General features: G+C 52.1%; 2 protein-coding genes across 2 annotated transcripts; both read right to left on the reverse strand.

The window, feature by feature from the left end:
* Positions 1 to 305: 305 nt before the first annotated feature.
* On the reverse strand, positions 306 to 4,494 carry DPEP3 (dipeptidase 3). The gene is made up of 10 exons (XM_046683702.1): positions 4,193 to 4,494; positions 3,752 to 3,878; positions 3,108 to 3,237; positions 2,877 to 3,018; positions 2,568 to 2,637; positions 2,282 to 2,458; positions 1,891 to 1,975; positions 1,291 to 1,366; positions 667 to 802; positions 306 to 572 (listed from the first exon to the last, which is right to left on the reverse strand). Exons 1-10 carry the CDS (start codon positions 4,492 to 4,494, stop codon positions 339 to 341), a joined length of 1,479 nt encoding a protein of 492 aa, XP_046539658.1. The 3' UTR covers positions 306 to 338.
* A 5,492-nt stretch (positions 4,495 to 9,986) lies between these two features.
* Positions 9,987 to 15,485, reverse strand: LOC124250635 (dipeptidase 2-like). Its single transcript, XM_046682687.1, has 11 exons — positions 15,387 to 15,485; positions 14,227 to 14,455; positions 13,776 to 13,902; positions 13,335 to 13,464; positions 13,109 to 13,250; positions 12,742 to 12,811; positions 12,449 to 12,625; positions 11,977 to 12,061; positions 11,237 to 11,312; positions 10,430 to 10,565; positions 9,987 to 10,335 (listed from the first exon to the last, which is right to left on the reverse strand). The coding sequence occupies exons 2-11, from the start codon at positions 14,409 to 14,411 to the stop codon at positions 10,087 to 10,089; spliced, it is 1,377 nt and encodes a 458-aa protein (XP_046538643.1). The 5' UTR covers positions 14,412 to 14,455; positions 15,387 to 15,485; the 3' UTR covers positions 9,987 to 10,086.
* Between the last annotated feature and the right edge of the window lie 5,089 nt (positions 15,486 to 20,574).

The raw sequence follows: 20,574 nt of genomic DNA on the forward strand, positions 1-20,574 counted from the left end.
ATGGGATAGACACTGAATTGGATTCCTTTGTGTTCTTCTGTGGGCTCAGGCTTTTAGCATAAGAATATGGTGATGTGCCTCTGCCCTTCTGGAGAGAAACAAAGCTGGAGGCCAATGGGAACCACTCACCTTAAGCAAATAGGGCTAGACCACAAGACCCCTCACCAACCAAGAGCCCACTGGAGCCCACTCCCTCTGTGAAGAAGGAAGGACACTCACACCTGGCTCCATGCTCAAAATGTTTATTCTCAGCATATGCTTGTTCCAGGAAGACTAGGAGGGTGACTTTGTGAGACTTTGCCACAGTGATCTCTGGAGGACTGGCCGGGTCACCAGACTCACAGAGTGAGGACTGAGAAGGTGGCAGCAACCGTGAGGCCTAGAAGGAGCTGTGGGGAGGCTTTCAAGGGTCTCTGGAGAACCTGATTGGTTGGCCTCTTGGTCATCTCCTTGTGTGTGGTTAGGTGTTCACTCTGAGGCTGAGATAGGAGGTGGGAGTGGCAGGACCTGTCCACCTGCCTGTCTGGAAACTCATCTTCCACAGGACTCTGCCCACTGTTTTCCTCTTTCACCTGGGGATGAGATTCAGCCATCAGTGGCTCCCACAGAGCCCCCCTCACCTGCTCAAATGACTGAACCATCCTTCTACCCAGCCCAGCATAATACCTGTTCCACCTGTCTGAAGACCCGCAGCAGATTTCCACGAAGGACACCCTGGAGCTCTTCCTCACTCCATCCACGCCTCAGCAACTCCTCTATCAGTACCGGGTATGTGGACACATCCTCCAGCCCCTGAGGGAAGCTGTGTAGCCAGCCTACTGTGAGACTTCAGCCCTGATCCTAGTCTAAGGCCCACTTCCCATGAGCCCCAACCACATATGGCAAATTGAAGGCCATGTTCTTCAGGCTACTGAATGCAACTTTGGAAGACTGGGCTTCTGCAGCATCTACCTGCTGAGCAGATGATCAGCCCACAACAGATCTGCTGGGCTGGGAGTGGAGCATGTGCTGGGCAGATGAGCTCTGCCCTGGGGAAGGGGATTACTTAACGAGTATGATGACATGGAGTGGGAGTGGGACCACTGGGCCACAGGAGGGACAGGGAAAGTCCAGGATACAGGCCCTGGGAGTGGGGAAATGTCATGTGGGCTGGAAGACCAGAGCCTGTAGTCTAGGCCTAAAGGATAGGAGAACCACAGGATAAGGAACTGTGACTAAAGGATTGCACACCCCCCCCCCCCCCGCCCCCGCCACTGTACTTGACAAGACAAACACCAGGGCAATACTCACCGGCCAGACCCATCATAATTTCCACCAATCCCGATGAACTCTGATCCAATGACTGCCCTGATGTGGTCAAAATGATCTAGGAGGTGGGGATTAATGACAACTCTAGACTGGAGTTAGATCCTGGGACCAGCCCAGGTCTGGGGAAGCTCAGCCCTGGCCCCAATTCTCCTGCTCACAGCACTCCAGGCCATGGTAGGTGACTCCACAGAGTTCCTAGCCATTCATGAGTTCTGAAGTGGCCACAGGCTGGACACTGGACCTAGAGTAGACTTCAGAGCCACCCCTTTGGACCTTTTCCTGCCCAGGAGCCACACTGCCTCCGGGTTCCTTGAAAGCCTGCTGGGGAATATGCCTGTCCTGTCCAGAAATGTGGGAGCAAAAGTGAGACTCAGAGGCAGAGGCAGTTGCCTCCCTCAAACCCATTAGCATTGAATGTGGTCCCAGATCTGGGTGGCAATGGAGACCTGTGGTTGCTCCCCTGGGTTGTTGGGAGGTCTGCCCATTGCCCAACAGGTATGCTGGACCGCTGGAGCTGTCCTGAGGGCCCCAGGGGCCCCAGGCCCAACCTAGAACCACACAAGGAGTCGAAGTGGGGCTCACCTGCCACGGTGGACACGTTAGCAAACAGATTGCACTGCAGCACCCCCATGGACAGTGTCACCATCACAATGCCACCATTCTTTTTCTACAGGGATAAACAAATGGACACTCAGCTTGGCCCTTCTGGCCTGAGGGCCTGCCTCCTGTGTCCTGGGGGTCCTGGTAGGACAGTGCTCAGTCCTGGTTTCAGGGGTTGGAAGAGGCTTTATGTCTCTGGGTTTGTGGGTTCCTAGGTGGAACTGATTTGGCCTTGAGCTTCAGAGATAGGGAGGGTTACTCAGCCTTAGATCCAAGGTTGAGTGAGGTCTGGGCTAGTAACTTTGTACAGGAGCAAGGATCTTTGTATGAAGCACGCAAAGCCCTGGGTTTGATGGCTGGGGTGGCCACTCACCAGAAGTTGCAGGATGTCATCAGGAACATTCAGCAAAGTGTCACACACAGCTCTGGCAGCCGAGTGGGAGAAGATAACAGGAGCCCTTGACACCTTCAGGGCTTGTCGCACCAAGGTGTCTGACCCATAGGACAAGTCCACCATCATGCCCAAGCGGTTCATTTCCCCTACCACCTTCTGCAGGGACAGTTTTGGGGTTTTTTTTTTTTGGCAGGGTGTCAGGGACACGTGTGTGCGCATATCTATAGGGAATGGGCAGGGTAGGGGATGGAACAGGAGTCCTCACCTCACCAAAGCTTGTCAACCCGCTGACGTTGGTGTAGACGTGGTATTTAAACTTGGTGGAGCTCTCTGCCCTGCAGGATGGCCATGGGAGGGCAATCTAGCGGGCCATACCTTGGCCATCAGAGCCTGGGTGCTCTCAGTCCCTCTGTCCATCCAGACTACCTCCACTGGGCCCAGGTCAGCTGCTCTCTAGGAGTGTGAGACCTACTGGGAGTCCAGCCTCCCTCTCTGGACCCCTCTGTCCTCACTTCTCTGGCAGTTTCCCCACCATGCCATCTAGCATTCCACCCTGGCCAGGTGCTATGCTCACCAGGGTGTGCTGCAGGTGTGGGTGAGCGTCAGGTAGCGCACTCCCAGCAGATAAAAACTGCGCAGCACAGAGAGGCTGCTGTCCAGTGAATGACCGCCCTCCACGCCAATGAGGCAAGCCAGCTTTTGAGTGCTACTCAGACCTAGAAGAGGGTAGATAATCAAGTGGTCAGAGCCTAGGGCCAGAACTACCAGAGTGAGTCCCTGACTATCCCCCCATTCACCAGCCCACCTTTGGTTGAGGTCACAAGCTCCAGTTCAGAGTAGGAGGCACACATGCGATGAATGAGGTCAATCTGTTCGAGAGTGAGGCGCAGGGCATCCTGGCCCTGGGTCTGGCATGGAACGTAGGCTGTCCAGAACTAGAGGTAAACCCAGGGTCCAGAATGAGATCAGGGTGGTCTCCAATGCCCTTGACCTGCCACTCCTCCTCAGCCCCCAAGGTACTCATTTGTGTCACTAGCCCCATGTGAGGCACAGCAAGACCCCATGACTTGGGGTCATTGGGGTATCTTGATGACTATTAAGCTTACTGCCAGCAGCCAATCTGTGGACTCATGACAGGTCATCCCCTGCTGTTTGTCCATGTGCTGCTATATGAATGCCCCAAGGCCAGTCCACCATGTTCTTTGTGGTTCAAGCAGCCCCCACACTCACCAGGGATCTTCTGGTCACTTTGTGTGTGTCTCCACAGAACCTGGGCACCCATGTGGCTGGCCTGTCTTGGCCTCCAACACCCCACGCTCCAGCAGCCACAGGATGGCACATTTTATGTCCTGTGATACCTAGTCACCCAGAGGCCTGCCTACCCAGGTTTCTGTGGCCCCAACATTTCTCAGCAGCCATGCTGTGGCACCCTGTGTGTCCCTGTGGTACCTGAGCACCCACGACGCCATCCTTAAGCTTGTCCAGGCTGGTCTGGCTGCGACTGAAATTACGCAGGTTAACATCTTGTAGCCTGTTCTGGAAGAGCTGTTTCAGGAGCAGGGGCAGGTGGTTGTGGCTGGGGGTGTCAAGACAAGGTTAGAGTGGGTACACAGCCTCCAGGTCAGGCAGGACATGTCAACATGCCTGGGCCTGTCCTGTCCCACCCCACCTCCCCTCATCACACAGACAGTATGGTGACCTCCTGAGGCACAGCTTTGAGGGGTGGGGTCCACCAGGAATGGGGTAATGGGAGGAAGGGGCCTATGGAGGAGAGAGTGCATCAAGGGGTGATATGAGGGTGTCTCCTCACTAGCCCTGCACACTCAGGACCCCCTTCCCTACCTACGGCTGAGTTCGGCCCCCACCGGCCCCCACACCGCACCTACGTACCCATCCACCAGCGGGAAGTCCTGCATCAGGGCACACGCGCGCTCCCACAGACTCGGGGCGCTGGGAGTGCCTGGCGTGGTCCGGGCGCTGGGGGAGCCTGGTGTGGTTGGGGCGCTAGGGGAGTCCAGCGCTGTCGGGGCACTAGGGGCTCCCGGCGCTGTCGGGGCGTTGGGAGCGCCCGGCGTGGTCTGAGCGTGGGTTACCGGCCAGGGCAGCAGGGGCAGCAGGGGGAGCAGGAGCAGCAGACGCAGCAGAGGCCGCTGGCCGAGCGCGCGGGGACCCTCGAGGCCCTCTGGCCGCATGCTTCACAGGGCTGGGCAACCGGCTAGAGGGGTCAGTCTCGAGGGCCTGAGAGGGGCGGGCAAGGGGCAGAGTGGGACGATGGGGTCCCGACAGTCGATTTAGGTGACCTAGAGGCGCAGCCTCGTGAGGCAGCTGGAGGCAGGACGCTGCGACAGACCAGCAGGGATCCGCAACGCCGCGGCGCAGCACGGCCGCCAGGAGGCGACACAGCCCTCCCGCCCCCCAACAGGAGGGCGCCCCAGTGTGCTGAGCCGGCCTCTGCGGGAAGCGCTAGCGACGCATCACCGGCTCCCTCTGTCCCTGCTCCTAGCCCTGCACCTACCGCTCCTCCGGGCTCCGTAGACCGACAGACAGCCTGGGGAAGGAGGGCACTGGGGGAACTGGGAGGGACCCAGAAAGCTGCTGCTGCTTCTTTTTTTTCTCCCCAAATCCCCCCAGTATATAGTGGTATATTTTTTTTACTTGTGGGTCCTTCTAGTTGTGTAGGAAGCTTTTTAATCTCACGCCTAGCCAGACAGGTCGCAGGTCCATGTGGGGTTTTACTTACAGGGATGTGCCCCGCCTTCCAACTGGTCAAATGTTCCATGAAATTCTAAGCCCCGACTCAGAAGAGTGAATTAGATCTTAGTGTATGTTTTGACTGACAGAAAAAAGATTCTTTCTCTATTTTTTAAGAAAAATGAAAATTTAAAGGGCTGCCCCGTGGCCGAGTGGTTAAGTTCGTGTGCTCGGCTTCCAGAGCCCAGAGTTTCACCAGTTTGGATCCTGAGCACAGACCTGGCACGGCTGATCAAGCCATGCTGAGGTGGCGTCCCACCAGCACAACAAGAAGGACCTACAAGTACAATATACAACTATGTAGTGGGGGGTTTTGGGGAGAAGAAGAAGAAGAAAAAGAAGATTAGCAACAGATGTTGGCTCAGGTGCCAATCTTTAAAAAAAATAAAATGAAATTTAAGAAAAATATTTATGGGAGACTATTTTATTTTAGCATCTAGTATTGAAATTTCCTTCTGTACATATGTTGATATACCCACAAAAAAAAAGACTAGAGGGATATACATACTAACATTAGTTAATAGTAGCCATCTTGGGAAGGGGGTTACCTGCTACCTGGTCAATGTCTCTTTCTGTAATATGATCATCCTGGCTGAGGGAAGTTGTGGGTAGTGCTAGTGAGGGCTGGCCACAGTGCTAAGAGGTTAGTGAAGGCACCAGAGCAGTACCTGAGGCTTGGGAGGATGGGACCTGGATTGGGCAGGGGAGTGGAGAAGGGATCCCAGGTTGGCCAATACGGCAAGGTTTGGGCAGTACAACTGTACTGTGGGGGAGGAGCTGGAAGATCCTTTTAGGAATAGAGTAGGGGGACAAGGTCAGGTTAGGGTCCCTGGGGCTAAGAGCATGAGGGGCCTTGTTTGACACATGACTTCACCTGGGGCAGAAGTCTTCCTTCAAGACAAGATGGTTTCCAGGCTGATGAGAGGTCTGGATAGTATAATTCATAGTTTTTCTACAGAAAAAGCCCTGATTTAGGGATAACTGATCTCAGAACTGCATTTTGGTGGCATCTGAGCCTCCTGGGTCTGCACCAGGTCCTACTAGGCTGAGAGGGGCCAACAACACAGACTGAAATCTGAGTTGTTTCCCTTTGGCATCTCCATCTGTCTCCTAGGCTCCTTGATAAGTGGGCCTCCCCTCTGAACACTAGAACAAGGGCCTTGGCCTCTGGTGACCCCTGCCCCCTGTCCACTGATGCCCCCTTCTCATGCCTTGGGATTAAGGATCAAGTCTGAACCAGCTGCCTCCAGCTTTGGCTTTCTCAGGAATGGCACAGAGAGAGAGAGAGGGAGGGAGAGGGAGGAGAGAATGTTTATTCCGGTCTCTTATATATCTGAGCCAACCTGCCATGGAGTTCTTCATTTAAGTGATGTTAAATAACATAATGAATGGTGACTTCGCTAATAGTTTATCAAAAGTGCAGAAGCATTGCACATACAGCTATTTTTCATATTAGTCTTAGATGAAAGGAGAGGGCATAATGTTTGTAGTTAATTTTTAAAATATTATCCTATAATACATAATCCTAGTTTCAAATATCTGGTTTTGGTTGACTAAATAAATCAAAGTTACAGTCCTCCTGACAACAACCAGAAAAGTTGGGCAAAACATAAAAAGGATCTTCTTGAAGGCATCAGGGAATTAACAAGATACTGAAAAATTACTTCCCAAGGATCCAGGGAGGGTGGAAACCCAGAGATGGGCCTGGCCTTTGGGCTATTTCTTCCCCTAGGGGCTTGTGGAGCTAGGGAGACAAATTAGCGTCCAGGGCCCACCAATGTAAGGGAAAAACCTGATGAACTTAGTTTTGAGTTGGAAAGAAAAGAATACACCCTAGGAGAAAGAGTGAATTAAGCCTGCAGCAATCCTGGTTATTAAGCAATTGTCTCTCAACTCCAGATCCCCAGCCTTCCAGTCTCTGCTTTGTGAGGCTGGGGCTCCAATTCTTGAAACTACATTTCCTAGACGCCTAGCTGGCTTCCTGTTAGATTCTGCCAATAAGAGTTGCTAGAGGGAAACTGAAAAGCAAGAGGAGAAAAGAGGAGTGTTTTTCCTGTTTTTGTTTTGTTTTTTGAGGAAGACTAGCCCTGAGTTAACATCCGCTGCCAAACCTCCTCTTTTTGCTGAGGAAGATAGGCCCTGAGCTAACATCTGTGCCCATCTTCCTCTATTTTATATGTGGCACACCTGCCACAGCATGGCTTGATAAGCACTGCATAGATCCACCCTGTGTTCCAAACCACGAACCCCAGGCCAAAGCAGAGCGCCTGAGCTTAACTGCTCCGCCATCTGGCCGCCTCCGTGTTTTTCTTGTTCTTATCAGTGCTGCTCCATAGTGGCAGTTGGCTAACTTCTCTAACTTCTTCTGGCTGTCATAGAGAGGCCTTGTCATGGCCATTTAGAACACCTGCACCAGCTGAGCAGAGCCCTGTTCTCAGAAGTCTGAGCCTCAGCAACACAGGGCCTTCCTCTCGGCTCCTATGTTGTAGTAACCCCTTCCTCTTCCCTTTTTTTCCTAAATGGACCCTGAACTGGATCAGCTCACCTTGGAAGGATCTGAAGTGGGATTAAGGTGATCTCAGAGTGCTTCTAAATCGATCCAGAAGGAGTCAAGAAAGGAGGGAAGAGGTGAAATGAATAAAAAGCAACATTAGAACTTTCTGAGTAACTGTGCTGAGCCCAGCCAACTTGGAGCCTGAGGCAAGGGGAAAAATGTGTGCTCCTATATACATTTTTAATGTATTTTTTAATGGTTAACTTTTCTAGAACATTAAAATAGCTGAAGAATATTAAAGACCTGAAAAGCAGGTGTATTAAAACTCACATTATTTTATGCTTCCATATTTTATTTATACTCAAACCAGAATTATAATTTTACTTTCCTGCTTTGATGGAAGCAAACTCATGAATAATATTTTCAAAACCTACTTCTTTGCTTAGCTCATTTTCTATTGAGAGATTGCATGTTTGACAATTTCTCTTGAGCAAGTGATCTTAAATAATTTTTAAATAACTGCAACTTACTGAAAACTGTTTTACAGGATGCCACGTGACTGGCATAGTTAAATTTTTTTTCAAGGCTATTTCCAAATTGGGTAAGATTCCACTAAGTAAAATTCATGAACCAATTTTAGAGGATCCAAACACAATGCTGATTTTATATTACAAAGCATCAATATTGCCTGTTTCTTAAAACTATTTCAGATGGAATTTCTACAGGACTTAAAGTTTCAGAATATGTAAGAGCAAAGTCAGTGGCTCCTTTTGACAAATCAGATATATTCATAGAACATAACTTTTCTCCAGTTAAAAATTCAACATCTAGGGGCCAGCTGGTGGTGTAGTGATTAATTTTTGTGCTCCACTTCAGCGGCCTGGGGTTCACAGGATCAGATCCCTGGCATGGACCTACACACTACTTGTCAAGTCGTGCTGTGGCGGCATCCCACATACAAAAAATAGAGGAAGACTTACACAGATGTTAGCTCAGGGCCAGTCTTCCTCACCAAAAAAATTAATAAAAAATTTTAAAAATTCAACATCCGGACTCTTTGTTTAAATTTTCATACCTCCATTTCAAATGTGAAATTAAGAGGTCTATAATCCCCTTAATTTCTATTTGATATGCACTTTCTCCATAGTAATTGATATTCTCATTAGGTGATTTGTATATTTCCAATTTCTTCTGCTTTTATTGGTCTGAAAATGATTTATTTTCCTTCATTTTTGAAAAAGATTTTCACTGTGCACCAAATTCAACATTGGTAGTTACTTTCATTTATTAGGTTAAAGATATTTCACTGCATGCAGATTTCCATTATTTCTATTGAAAATTCCGTTGTCAGTTTTATTGTTGTTCCTCAAGTTAATGTGATTTTTAAAAACACAACTACTTTTAAGAAAACTTTTTGTCTTGGGCTCCTTTAAGTTTGATTTTTTTTTTAAAGATTTTATTTTTTTCCTTTTTCTCCCCAAGCCCCCCAGTGCATAGTTATATATTCTTCGCTGTGGGTCCTTCTAGTTGTGGCATGTGGGATGCCGCCTCAGCATGGTTTGATGAGCAGTGCCATGTCCGCGCCCAGGATTCGAACCAACCAAACACTGGGCCGCCAGCAGCAGAGCGCGCGAACTTAACCACTCGGGTACGGGGCCAGCCCCTAAGTTTGATTTTGAAATGCGCAGTTTGAGGTAATTATGAACAGTGCTGCTAAAAATATTATTTCCTATGCCTTTTAGGGAACGTAGGTATGCATTTCTCTTAGATGTATACTGGGGTGAAATTGCTCAGTCATGGATTTGCAAAGACTATTAGTATTAACTATTATTTTTATTAGCCATTATCTATTTTTATCATGTTATTTGTTATTATTGGCTATCATTATTAACTCAATGTATTAATTCTTAATATTGGCTATTATTAGTACAGTTGCTATTACTGTTAATGGCCTGGGGGTAAAATGGAGTGATTGTCTAAGTAGCCTGTGCCTCTCAGAGAGGAAGTCCCACAGAGGGATTGGGCCCACATCCAGGGCAGTCTAGCCATTGGAGGCCCAGGGTCCACTATGTGGCCTGACATTCTGGGCTCTGTCCAAACAGGAACAGAGATCATTTGTGATCCAGGCCGATTCCCTTCTTGGGAATTTGAACCAGAATTCCCTGAAAGATCCCCAGGTGGTAGTCAGTGGGTCAGGATATGGATTGAGGTAAGCTACTCAGAGGGAACCCAGAGCAGGGTCCATCTTCCTGCAGCCAGAGCTATCCACTGTCTTCTTCCACTGCTAGGCCCAACCACCTGGTCTTCCTCAGACCACTGCCAACAGGTCTTCTTGAGTAACTGGTGACTGAATTTCAGGGTCCCCCACCAACCCCAGCATTGTGAGCCTGCACCACCAGACCCCACTATGGAGAAGGACACTCATGCCTGGTTCCAGGTCTAAAATATTTATTTTTAGGTAATGTTCATGCCTGCACAACAGGGGAAATTTGTGGGGTGTCCATGGCTGCTAAAGTGACATCTGGCAGGATTAAATGGGTCACCAGAGGCACAGAATAAAGACTGAGAAGGCAGCAATAACTGTGAGGCCTGGGGCCATGTTGGCGGAGGATTTTGAGAATGACCACTTAGGTAATGACTTGGGTGTCCAATGCGTCGGAGCCTCGGTTAGTATCTGGTCTGGAGTCAGATGCTGTCTCTGATGCAGACGCGAGCGGCAAGAGCTGTTCAGCTGCTCATCTGGGAACTCGTCCTCCAAGGGCCTTTGCCCCTTGTCTTCCTCCCGCACCTGGAGGTGGCAGTTGGTGGTCAGCAGCTCTCGCAGCTCCCCCCAACACACCTGCTCAGATGCCTGAGCTACTGTTTTGCCCAGCCCAGCATACCTGTTCCACCTGTCTGAAGACCCGCAGCAGATTTCCACGAAGGACACCCTGAAGCTCTTCCTCACTCCAGCCCCGACTCAGCAACTCTTCTATCAGTACCGGGTATGTGGACACATCCTCCAGCCCCTGAGGGAAACTGTGTGGCCACCAGCCAGCCAGCTGTTAGGCCTCAGACCTGTTCCTTGGTCCTGACTCAGAACCACAGCTCTAGGTGTCCAGGGTCCACTGAACCCCAGCACTGGTCAGATGTGGGAAGTGGAGACTTGGAGAGAATAACTAAATGATTCTGAAGGCTCTTCATCCTTCAGAAGGAGGCCCCAACACCTCCTTGAATATTTGTCAAAACTCATTGAATTATGCCTTAAGATCTATTGTTTTCACAGAATGAAAAATATTCCTCCATTTATAAAAAGAGGAAATGCTTTTTAAGAACTGGGTTGACCCCTTCATGCACAGACCCAGTTGCAGGCAGAAAAGACAGTCACCCCACACTAGACCTTGAAAAGTGTCTGCTCAGAGGCAGTGGATCTGCTGGCACTGGGAGTGGGTGTACCTGCTGGGCAGATGAGCTCTGTCTGATGGTTTAGCCAAATATGATGATCTAGAGTGGGGCCAATGGGCCACAGACAGACGGCAGAGCCCAGGAAATGGACTCTGGGAGTGGGCAGATGCCAGGTGGGCCAGTAGACCCGAGGCTGTGGTCAAGGCCTAAAGGCCATGAGGATCACAATGTGGTGGGCATAGTGACTGTGAAGGTCCCACTGCTGCACAGCCAGCTCCAGACAAGCCACAAGGAGAAGCACTTACTGGCTGGTCCCATCATAATCTCCGCCAATCCCAATGAACTTGGATCCAATGACTCCCCTGATGTGGTCGAAGTGATCTGGGAGATGGAGAGTTTGCTGTGTGGGGCTTGCAGGGCAGGGAGGGGTAAGAGTGAGGACAGGGCTCTGCCGACTCCCTTTCTTGCAGCCTGTAGGCCATGCAAGGCAATTCCTTCATAGCCTGGCACCCAGTGTGCCAACTTGAGAGCCCTGAGGTTTAACCTCAGGTGATCTCAGCTGGCTCTGGATGGGACTTCAGATTTGCGGTGGACCCCAGAGCGACCCATTTGGACCATTTCCTATCCAGGATTCACCCTGTCTCCAGTTTCCTTGAAAATCCATGGGAGTTCCTTTCCATGGCTGTGGAGGATGAGAGAGGGACAAAGAGTACAACTGACAAAGACCCCAGAGACCTAAGGGGTTGCCCAGTCCCTTGGCCAGAGGCAGGGGCAGGGTGCTTTGGAAGCTCTGGCAGACACGCAGATGGTCGGCCCCCAGGCTCTATGTCTGACTGCCTCCCTTATACTCATCAGTATTGTAGTATTGACTCTCTGGCTCCAGTTCCACGTGGCACCAAGGTGCTGTGTACCACCCGTTATTGGGTTTGGGGGAGCTGTGCCTACTGCCAATGGATGGGTCAAACCACTGGAGCTGTTCTGAGGTCCTTCCACAGGGCTTCAGGTCCAAATCAGAGCAGTTCAGAGAGCCCAGGGTGGGGCTTACCTGCCACAGTGGACACATTAGCTTGCAGGTTGCACTGTAGCACCCCCACAGACAGGGACACCATCACAATGCCACCATTCTCCTTCTGCAAGAGTGGACAAATGGACACTCAGCTTGGCCCCCTAGTTCAACTACCTGCCTTTTCACCCTCTGGGCCCCTGTGAGGAAGGTGTTCATCCCTGGCTTTGTGGTCAGAAGAGACTTCACCTCTGGGTTTGTGTGAATGGAGGCTTCTCAGCGCTGGTTTGGGTGGTGTCTTGGCCCTGGGCTTGAGGGTTTAGAGGAGTATTTACCACCTAGAACCCCAGCTAGGGTTCAAGAGTTCAGGGGCTGTTAGACCATCTCTAACTGCGGGTTGTGGGGCAGATGTTTAGCCTGGGGTGTGAGGCAGTTGAAGGAGCTAGGGCTCAGATTCAAGCGCTCCTGGTTCAAACCTCTTGTTTTGGGTTCAAGAGCCTGGGCAGTCTCTCACCAGAAGCTGGAGGATATCATCGGGAACGTTCCGAGCGTTCTTGCACACACCTCGGGCAGCTGAGTGAGAGAAGATCACAGGTGCCTTTGACACTTTCAGAGCACGCAGTGCCACAGCGTCTGAGACATGGGACAAGTCTACCATCATGCCCAGGCGGTTCATTTCCACCACCACCTTCTGCAAGAACAGGTTGGGGAGAGTGCATCAGGGGTGCACATGTATGAGCATCTATTGTAGGGAAGAGGTGGAACATGTACATTCATGTAGGGCAGGGTATGAAACCGAGTGCTCACCTCACCAAAGCTGGTCAGCCCGGTGACATTGTTGTAGAAGGAGTGGATGCCCTTAGCTGAGCTCTCTGCCCTGCAGGATGGCCAGGAGGCAGTCTGACTGGTGGCCATGATTTGGCCACAAGAGCCTAGAGGCCCTACCAAATTGTCTATCCCTACAACCCCCTGGAGCAAGAGCAGAGCCCCAAGCTGGGCTGTGCCTGGCAGTAGGAAGGCCCTCCTGGGGATCCAGTCTTGCTCTGCAAACCCAGCTCCCCTCCCCACTCCAGGGTCAGTGCCAGATCCTAGGGGTAAAGCTTGGTCTGAGCCCCAGTGTGATCCTGGGCAGAACCCTGCATCAGTGGGCCCATACCACCTGCACTGTGCTCACCAGGGCGTGTTGCAGGTGTGGGTGAGTGTCAGGTAGCGCACACCCAGCAGATAGAAGGTACGCAAGATGGAGAGGCTACTATCCAGTGAGTGGCCCCCCTCCACACCAATGAGGCAAGCCAACTTTCGGGTACTGTTCAGACCTGGGAGCAGGTAGGTCAGGTGATCACTTTCAGGGGCTAGGGTAGCTCAGTCAAGTCCCTAATACCTCCCGCCAGCCCGTCTACCTCTAGCCGAGGTCACCAGCTCCAGCTCAGAATAGGAGGCACACATACGGTGGATGAGGTCAATTTGCTCCAGGGTGAGGCGCACTGCATCTTTTTCCTGGGTCTCGCATGGGACGTAGGCTGACCAGAACTTGGGAAAGGACAGCGGTTGGCTTGGGCAGGGGCTGCTTTGGAGCCCCTCCTTTCATAGTCCCCACAGCTAGCACAGCACCCAGTGGCCCAGAAGTCACATGTAATGCTCAGCTTGTTCCATGGTAGCTGGATGCCCACCAAGCTGGCTTACTGTGGCTCCTGCAGCCCCCAGGGCCCATATCATGGCACTTTTTGGGTCACTATGGTAACTGAGTTTCCATACGACTAATGTTGTGGTCTCTAGGGCCCCCACATTCCCCCACATTTCTCAGCAGCCATGCTGTGGCAACCTATGGGTCCCTGTGGTACCTGGGCACCCACGAGACCATCTCTAAGCCTGTCCAAGCTGGTCTGGCCATGGCTGAAATTGTGCAGATTAACATCCTGCAGTCCGTTGTGGTAAAACCGTCTCAGGATCAAGGGCATATCGTTGTGGCTGGAGGGAGATCAAGGTGGGGTCAGGTCAGGGGCAAATGGGTGGGCTCCTTAGGCCTTAAGGTCAGGCAGGATATGTTGCCTGGCCTGGGGAAGCTGGGGGGTGCCCCACCCCACACTGTCACACAGACTATACTAGGATCCCCTGAGGCCTTGGCGGAGGGGGTTCTTACCAGGGAGGGGGTGACAGAAAAAGGGAAAGGGCACCCATGGATGATGAGAGAAGCCATCCAGGGCTGGTGTGAGGGAGCATCTTCACTAGGCCTCCAAGCTCAGGACCTCCTGCCCAGGGGTGAGCTCAGGTCCCCCGACCCAACCTACGCACCCGTCCACGAGTGGGAAGTTCCTCATCAGGGCCCGTGCGCGCTCCCGCAGACTTGGGGCGCTGGGGGCGCCCGGCGACGTCTGAGCGCGGGTTACTGGCCTTGGCAGCAGCGACAGCAAGAGCAGCAGACGCAGCAGAGGCCGCCAGCTGAGTGCGCGGGGACCCTCGAGGCCCGCGGGTGGCATGCTGTGCAGAGTTGGGCAGGCCAGCAGGGACCGGTCTCGAGAGCCTGAGAGGGGCGGGCGAGGGGCTGATGGCGACGTTGGGGTCCCGACCGTCGTCTCAGGCCACCTGGCGGCGCAGCCTCGCGGGAGAGAGATGGAGTCACAGGACCGTATGACTCGTACTGGGACGGCCGCGATGCCGCGTGGCTGCCGGAGGGCAGGGCGGGGCACGGCCCTCGGCCCTCCCGTCCCCAGCCCCTAAGCCACCCCGGGGGACTGGGCCGGCCTCTGCCGTGTGTGCCCAATCGCCTCCCACCGCAGGCTCTCTCCGCCCCTGCCCCTCTCCCCACCCCCACTGCTCCGAGGGGGCAAACCCGGGTTGCTCTCCCCCTGCCCCCAGCCTTGCTGTCCAAGAAAGAGGGCCTGGGGTGCCTCTCCCAGAGAGTGGCCCTCTGCCCTGTGGCCTCTCCCAACCACGTCATGTCCCCATCTGCCTGCAGTCTCCCCCAGCCACCCTTAGAGCCAATGCAGATATCTCTGTGGCTTCAGTTCTTGGGGCTCCTGGTTTTCTGGTGCTGGGCCATGTGGGGTGAGTGTGGGGGAGGATATAGTCTCTGGATTGAGGGGTTAACCTTGTGAACTCTGGATTCAGGAAGGAGGCCTCTGTCCCTGAGCTTCTCTCTCCCCTACCTTCTGCCTCCTTGTCCATTCTCTGGGGACTCCAGCCAGGAACTGGCAACCATCAGGAGCCCCCCTCTCCTATCTTCCCCAGTCAGTTTTGGAAAAGTGCTCTCTCCTAAGGAGATGCTACATCTCTCCAAGGCCTGAATGGAGGGACCTTGGGGATGTGAACTGAGCAACCACCTGGGTTGGTTTCTACCCAACAGAGCAGGAACCCAGACACCAGGCTATTTGAGTGGAAGGAAATGAAGTAATTTCCAGGGTAACAGAGCCCCCGTGCCAGCAGCCTTTCCTGCTGGTCAGGATCCCTCCTACCTTAGTGTGGAAGTCCCTGCCTCGCTGAGGTCAGATCTATGGGTCCTAAGGAGGTCCTGGCACATGGGTTCTGCAGCTGCACCCGCCTTATCTTGTGGCTCCTGGGGCTCTAGCTTTCCCAGAAAACTTGAGGACTGAGTTCCTGTCCTTGCTCTGCAAGCCCCACCCCATTCCCAGCCTCAGGCCCTCACCCTATCTCCCCCTCCAGGCACCCCCCCCCCACACACACACACACACACACACACACATATGCACGCACGCACACGCGCACACAGGATGTGCTTTCTCACCAAAGCTCCACCACTGAGAGGCGTCATGGTCTGTGCCTAAACTCCTTCACCCCCACCCTCTCAAGGTTCTACAGTAAACCTTTGCACCTCCTGGAGCTGCTCCACCTTTAGAACATTTCCCAGGTGGCAGGAGTGACTGGCACAGGGGTAATAACCTAAGTCTGAGGACTGGAAACCCTAGATACCTTCCTAAAAAGGAAATAAGTAAAACTCTGCCAGAGGCACTAGAGGTCCTGGGCTACCCAGGAGGAGAAGAGTCCCAGCTTGTGTATATTTGAGGGATGGTGCATTTGATGTTGCCCCTAGCCTGCAGGCCAGGAAGAAGGGCAAACCAATGGTTCTGTGCTGGAGGTGGGTCTACTCCCTGTCTGCTGTAGCTGAAGGGTTTTCTAGGCAGCCCCACTGCAAAGCGTGAACCCCTTAAGGCTCTGCTTCAGAGAGTAGCAGGCTGTATCCCTGCCCTGATGGTTTGGGTGCCCAAACTCAGGCATGGCTCCCTTCCCTCCCCTGTCCCACCTCCCCCCGCTACTTGTCAGCAGACCCCACACCCACTCTCGCTGCGGAGTAGGGAGAGGGAAGAGAAACTCTTGGATCTGCTTGTTTCCAGCCCAAAAATGTGGGTTTAAGGGATAAACAACCTGTCTGTTCCACTCTTGATGGCCCCCAGGAAGTGGTGGATATAAAGAATAGGGAAGAGGTGGGCGGGAAGTCCAGACAAATAGCAGGTGCTAACAGCGAAATGAGAAGGGAGAATTTAGCTTTTTGAGGTTTTTCAGCTTTTCTCCAGGGCCCAGATGTCTAACACCCCAGGGGGAAACTCTACCCCAGCAGAGCCAGGCTGCGTTGAACCAGAGAAGGTGGACACTATCTCTGTAGAAGATTAGCTAGGCAGAAAATTTTCTTTAGCATTTGTTTTCGGTCATTAAATAGGCCAGCACTGCTAGCCATGGCCTTGAGGTGACCACACAAAGCCAATCACAAAAACACAAACATCCAGACCCTTATTCACCCAGGGGCATGTGAGCACTCACACCCAAGTGGCAAGCAGATTTTAGCTAACAGAGTGGCCTGTCCTCCCTTAAACTCATATGAGATCATCTCTGTGCCCTGCTCTGTGCAAGGGGAAACAAGCACACACTAGGGAAGTCTTGTCCTCTAGGAGCCTCAGTATCAGACAGACTTGGACATAAGGACAATTTTGGGGTAGAGGTTATGACAAAAGTTATCCAGATGTTGTTGGCAGTGGGCAGAAGTGGAAACAGGGTGGAGGCAGGGAAGCCCAGGGCCTGGCTCCAGAGCTGACCTTAATGTCATCTGTGATGCCTCCTGCCCTCTGCCCATCCCTCTCCTTTCAGGGCATCTCCAAATCCTGCTGGTTTAACCTCAAAACATCTCCCAGACATATCTCATCTCCGTTCCCACTGCCTTTTCCCCAGTACAGGCCACCTTCATCTCTCACCTCCTCCTACTCTCGCCTCCTCCAGTCCATTCCCCACAGAGCAGCCATACCTATCCCTCTTTGAAAAATTCTGATGTCATCCTCTTGCCTAAAGTTCTTCTGTGGCTTCTCATTGCTCTTAGGATATATCAAGATTCCTTTATTTGCCTTTCAAGTCCTGGGGAGTCTGCTCCCGCCAGCCTCTCCAGTCTTAGCAAATACCACAAACCCCCTTGCCCTCTCAATTCTGGCCACACAAGCCATGCTTCCTGCTGCCATAGGGCTTTGGCACATGCTGTCCTTTCAGCCTCCAGCTGGTGGGGCTGCTGAGGCAGGGCCAGTATGGAAATCTTGCCACCAGGGAGGGGTACATGAATGAGCCCCTTCTCTTCTAATCCCTCACCTATGTGGTGGTTACAGAAATCAAGACCTGCAGAGGAGGCAGTGGGAGAAACAGGCTTCTCCTGGGACCAAGCTTACTCTAGTGGCAGAGTCCCCCCCACCGCCCACACCCCCGATCTCCAGTGTATTGCAAGAAAACGCAGAGAGGAAGTCAGGCTGAGAGAGAGCCACACAGGCCACCTCACATGCTCAGAGTGCAGAGGTGGGGCAGAGGCAGCGGCTTCAGTATCCAGCATCATCCAGGTGATAGTCATCTGCATTCAGGGGTCCTTGGTCCTGGAGACTCATGCTGCCCCTGCTTCTTTCTGGGTGTTGTTCTGGTTCTACTGCCATGATGACTGACATAAGTAAATTCCCAAGAAACAACAATCTCCCCAGCCAGAAGACAGCCTGGCCACCATGGACACACATCCTCCAATCACAAATCTGAGGCTACCCTTCTTGAAGTCGCAAACAACTAGCGCATTATCCTTCCTCAAGAGGCAGCCATGGTTGATCTTGCTAGCAGAAGTGCAGTAACCACTAAGGCATCTTTGTCTCCTGCTTCCACCCAGACTTCTCCCTAATCCCCACCTTTCTCTTCCACATCCTTGCCAGCCTCTCCATCCAACATTCCTGGGGCTGCTTTTTGATGGAGAGGACTGATGACTTGGGTCCTCTTGCAGCAGGGCTCTGCCTGATTTTAGGCGGTTTGGAGGATCCAGTATGCAAGATCCCCAGAGCAAAGTCAAATGTGGTGTCTGACAGGCGTGAAGTGTCTGACTAGGCTGCTTTTAGGGATCAGATGTTCTGGTGACTTAGATGTGAAGCCCACAGGACTTGGGCCTCTTGTGCTGAGGTTGGTTTGCATGCTGTCCCATGTCCTTGAGGTAGTGCCATCAGCCAGGGGGAGGCTAGAGAGCCTGGGGTACAGGAGCTCAACCCAGGAAGGCCTTCCAGGGAGTCCCTGGGATTCAGATGGCACCTCTTGAACTGTGATATTCAGTTGCCTGGTGGGGGGTATATCATGAATAACTCTGCCAAATCCAAAGCCTCCTTGGTGATTTACCCTCTCTAAAAACAAGGACATGAGTGAGCCTCTTGGATTATCCAGGTTCAGGTTTTTCTGGGACCTCTTCTTCCCCCTCCCCCTCCTCCTTCTGGCAGCAATCTTTAGTGGTTGCCCCTGCTAAAGCTGGCAAGGGAACTCAATGAGACCATGACCACCGTATTCCAGCACCTGGCACCACACCTGCACACAGCGAGCACTCAACTGGTATTCATTGAAGAGTGAATCATAGGAGCTCAGGAGGCTGCTGCCTTCCCTTCCTTCACAGAACAAGGGCATGTGACAACAGTGACGACACATGAGAGCAGCCAAAGTTATGGTGTGTCCGGAGCTGTGCTGCCAGTTAGTAGCACATAGTCCGTTCAATCCTCATAATAGCCCACAAGGCAGGTTTTTACCAACCTCATTTTCTATGTGAGGAAATTGAGGTTCAGCTAGATCAACTTAACTTTCTTAACCAAGAGCTGGCAGGAGGAGCTGGAATCTGAAATGAAAATTCCCTTATCCCCAGATTTTTTGAGCTTTGCTCCCTCTAATTCTGTTTGCCCTCTGTGACCACCCCAGGTACAAAGCAGTTGCCCCAGCTATATGAATGCCCTTTCTTGGCCTCTGTACCTCTCTGTCTGGAGGCCTCCCTGAATCCAAATCTGGAATGCCAGGCAGGGGAATTCCTGAATTTGAGGGCAGCTTGTGAGGACAATGGGAGAGTTTGTGGAGGAGAAATGTACCTAATCTTCAGTGGTCTAGGGCTCTCTGGGACCCCAGGACAGACACACCAGAGTCTTCGTCTCTTTTGCCTCCTCCTCTGTGAGTGGTCCAGGCCCTGAGGGGACAGAATTTTGGAAAATGGCTACCAGCCACTTGGTAAGGCCTGCCCTGTCTGCTTCTGCATGGGCCCCCTCACCTTCTGTTCACTTCTGCCAGGGTCTCCAGGATTGGGCTAAACTGGCCCTATCTTCAGTAAGGGTTCATGGGACATAAGGAAGCCATCTGGGGAAGCCAGCAGTGGTAGGGAAACTAGCTCACTGGCCCTGGGACAGTACCTTCCTCGAACCTGGCTGAGGGGGAGGACAGGTGTGGGGAGACCAGCTGCTGGACTGGCAAATGATCACAGAGATGCCTTTCTAGCTAAGTCAGACAGGGGTTCCTTGGACTTCTTGACTTCCAGCTGCTGCTTCTCTCACCAGAAGAGGCCTCCAACCCCTTACATTCATCTGTTTGTCCAAATATCATTTACTGATCACCCACTGGTGCTGGCCCTTTGCTGGGGTCTGCAGTGAGGGGGCTGTATAAGTCTCCAGTTATCTGGACGTGCTGGCATAAATACACAGAAGTATGGGCTGTGGGGGCACCAGGTACTGGGAGTCAGACCTGACCAAACAAACGTTTATTCCACAGCATATGTGATTTCTCTTTTAGCCTCAAGTTCAGACTTGCTGTCTCTTTGCTCATCCTGGCCTGCTCATTTCCGAGGTCTATGGGATCTGTCTTCTGCAATCACATGCTGTGCACAGCACACCCTGCCCCAGAGCCCTCCATGCTTCCTGTTTTCATGCAGGAACACTGCCCTCCTCTGCCTGGCTTCCACGGCTCCCACAAGCTATTTTGCCCTGTGAAACTGACTACATGAGCCCTCACTGATTCCAAATATGACTGAACATCAAGATTCACATGAGAAACCTTTATTTTTATTTCTTTTAACTTATTAGGGAAAATTTCAGACATATAAAAAAGCAGAGCGAAGAGTATGTTGAAATCCTATGTACCCATCCCCCAGCTTCAACAATTATCAACTGATGGCCCATATTGTTTCATTTATATCTTACCCATCCCTTTCTACAGAATTTTTTTTTTTTCAGGAAGATTAGTCCTGAGCTAACATCTGCTGCCAATCCTCCTTTTTTTTTGCTGAGGAAGACTGGCCCTGAGCTAACATCCATGCCAATCTTCCTCTACTTTATATGTGGGACGTCTACCAAAGCATGCCTTGCCAAGCAGTGCCATGTCCAC

This window comes from Equus quagga, chromosome 13 (genome assembly GCF_021613505.1).
Source record: "Equus quagga isolate Etosha38 chromosome 13, UCLA_HA_Equagga_1.0, whole genome shotgun sequence".
Lineage (NCBI taxonomy): Eukaryota > Metazoa > Chordata > Mammalia > Perissodactyla > Equidae > Equus > Equus quagga.

Excerpts from the sequence above, each read along its gene's own strand:
- LOC124250635 (XM_046682687.1), bottom strand. The coding sequence starts at position 14,411 with ATGCCACCCGCGGGCCTCGAGGGTCCCCGCGCACTCAGCTGGCGGCCT. Across the intron at positions 12,062-12,448 it reads ATGATATCCTCCAGCTTCTG|AAGGAGAATGGTGGCATTGT; the intron begins GTGAGAGACTGC and ends CCACTCTTGCAG. Across the intron at positions 11,313-11,976 it reads TAATGTGTCCACTGTGGCAG|ATCACTTCGACCACATCAGG; the intron begins GTAAGCCCCACC and ends TCCATCTCCCAG.
- DPEP3 (XM_046683702.1), bottom strand. The coding sequence starts at position 4,494 with ATGCGGCCAGAGGGCCTCGAGGGTCCCCGCGCGCTCGGCCAGCGGCCT. Across the intron at positions 2,459-2,567 it reads GGTTGACAAGCTTTGGTGAG|AAGGTGGTAGGGGAAATGAA; the intron begins GTGAGGACTCCT and ends CTGTCCCTGCAG. Across the intron at positions 1,367-1,890 it reads TAACGTGTCCACCGTGGCAG|ATCATTTTGACCACATCAGG; the intron begins GTGAGCCCCACT and ends CCCACCTCCTAG.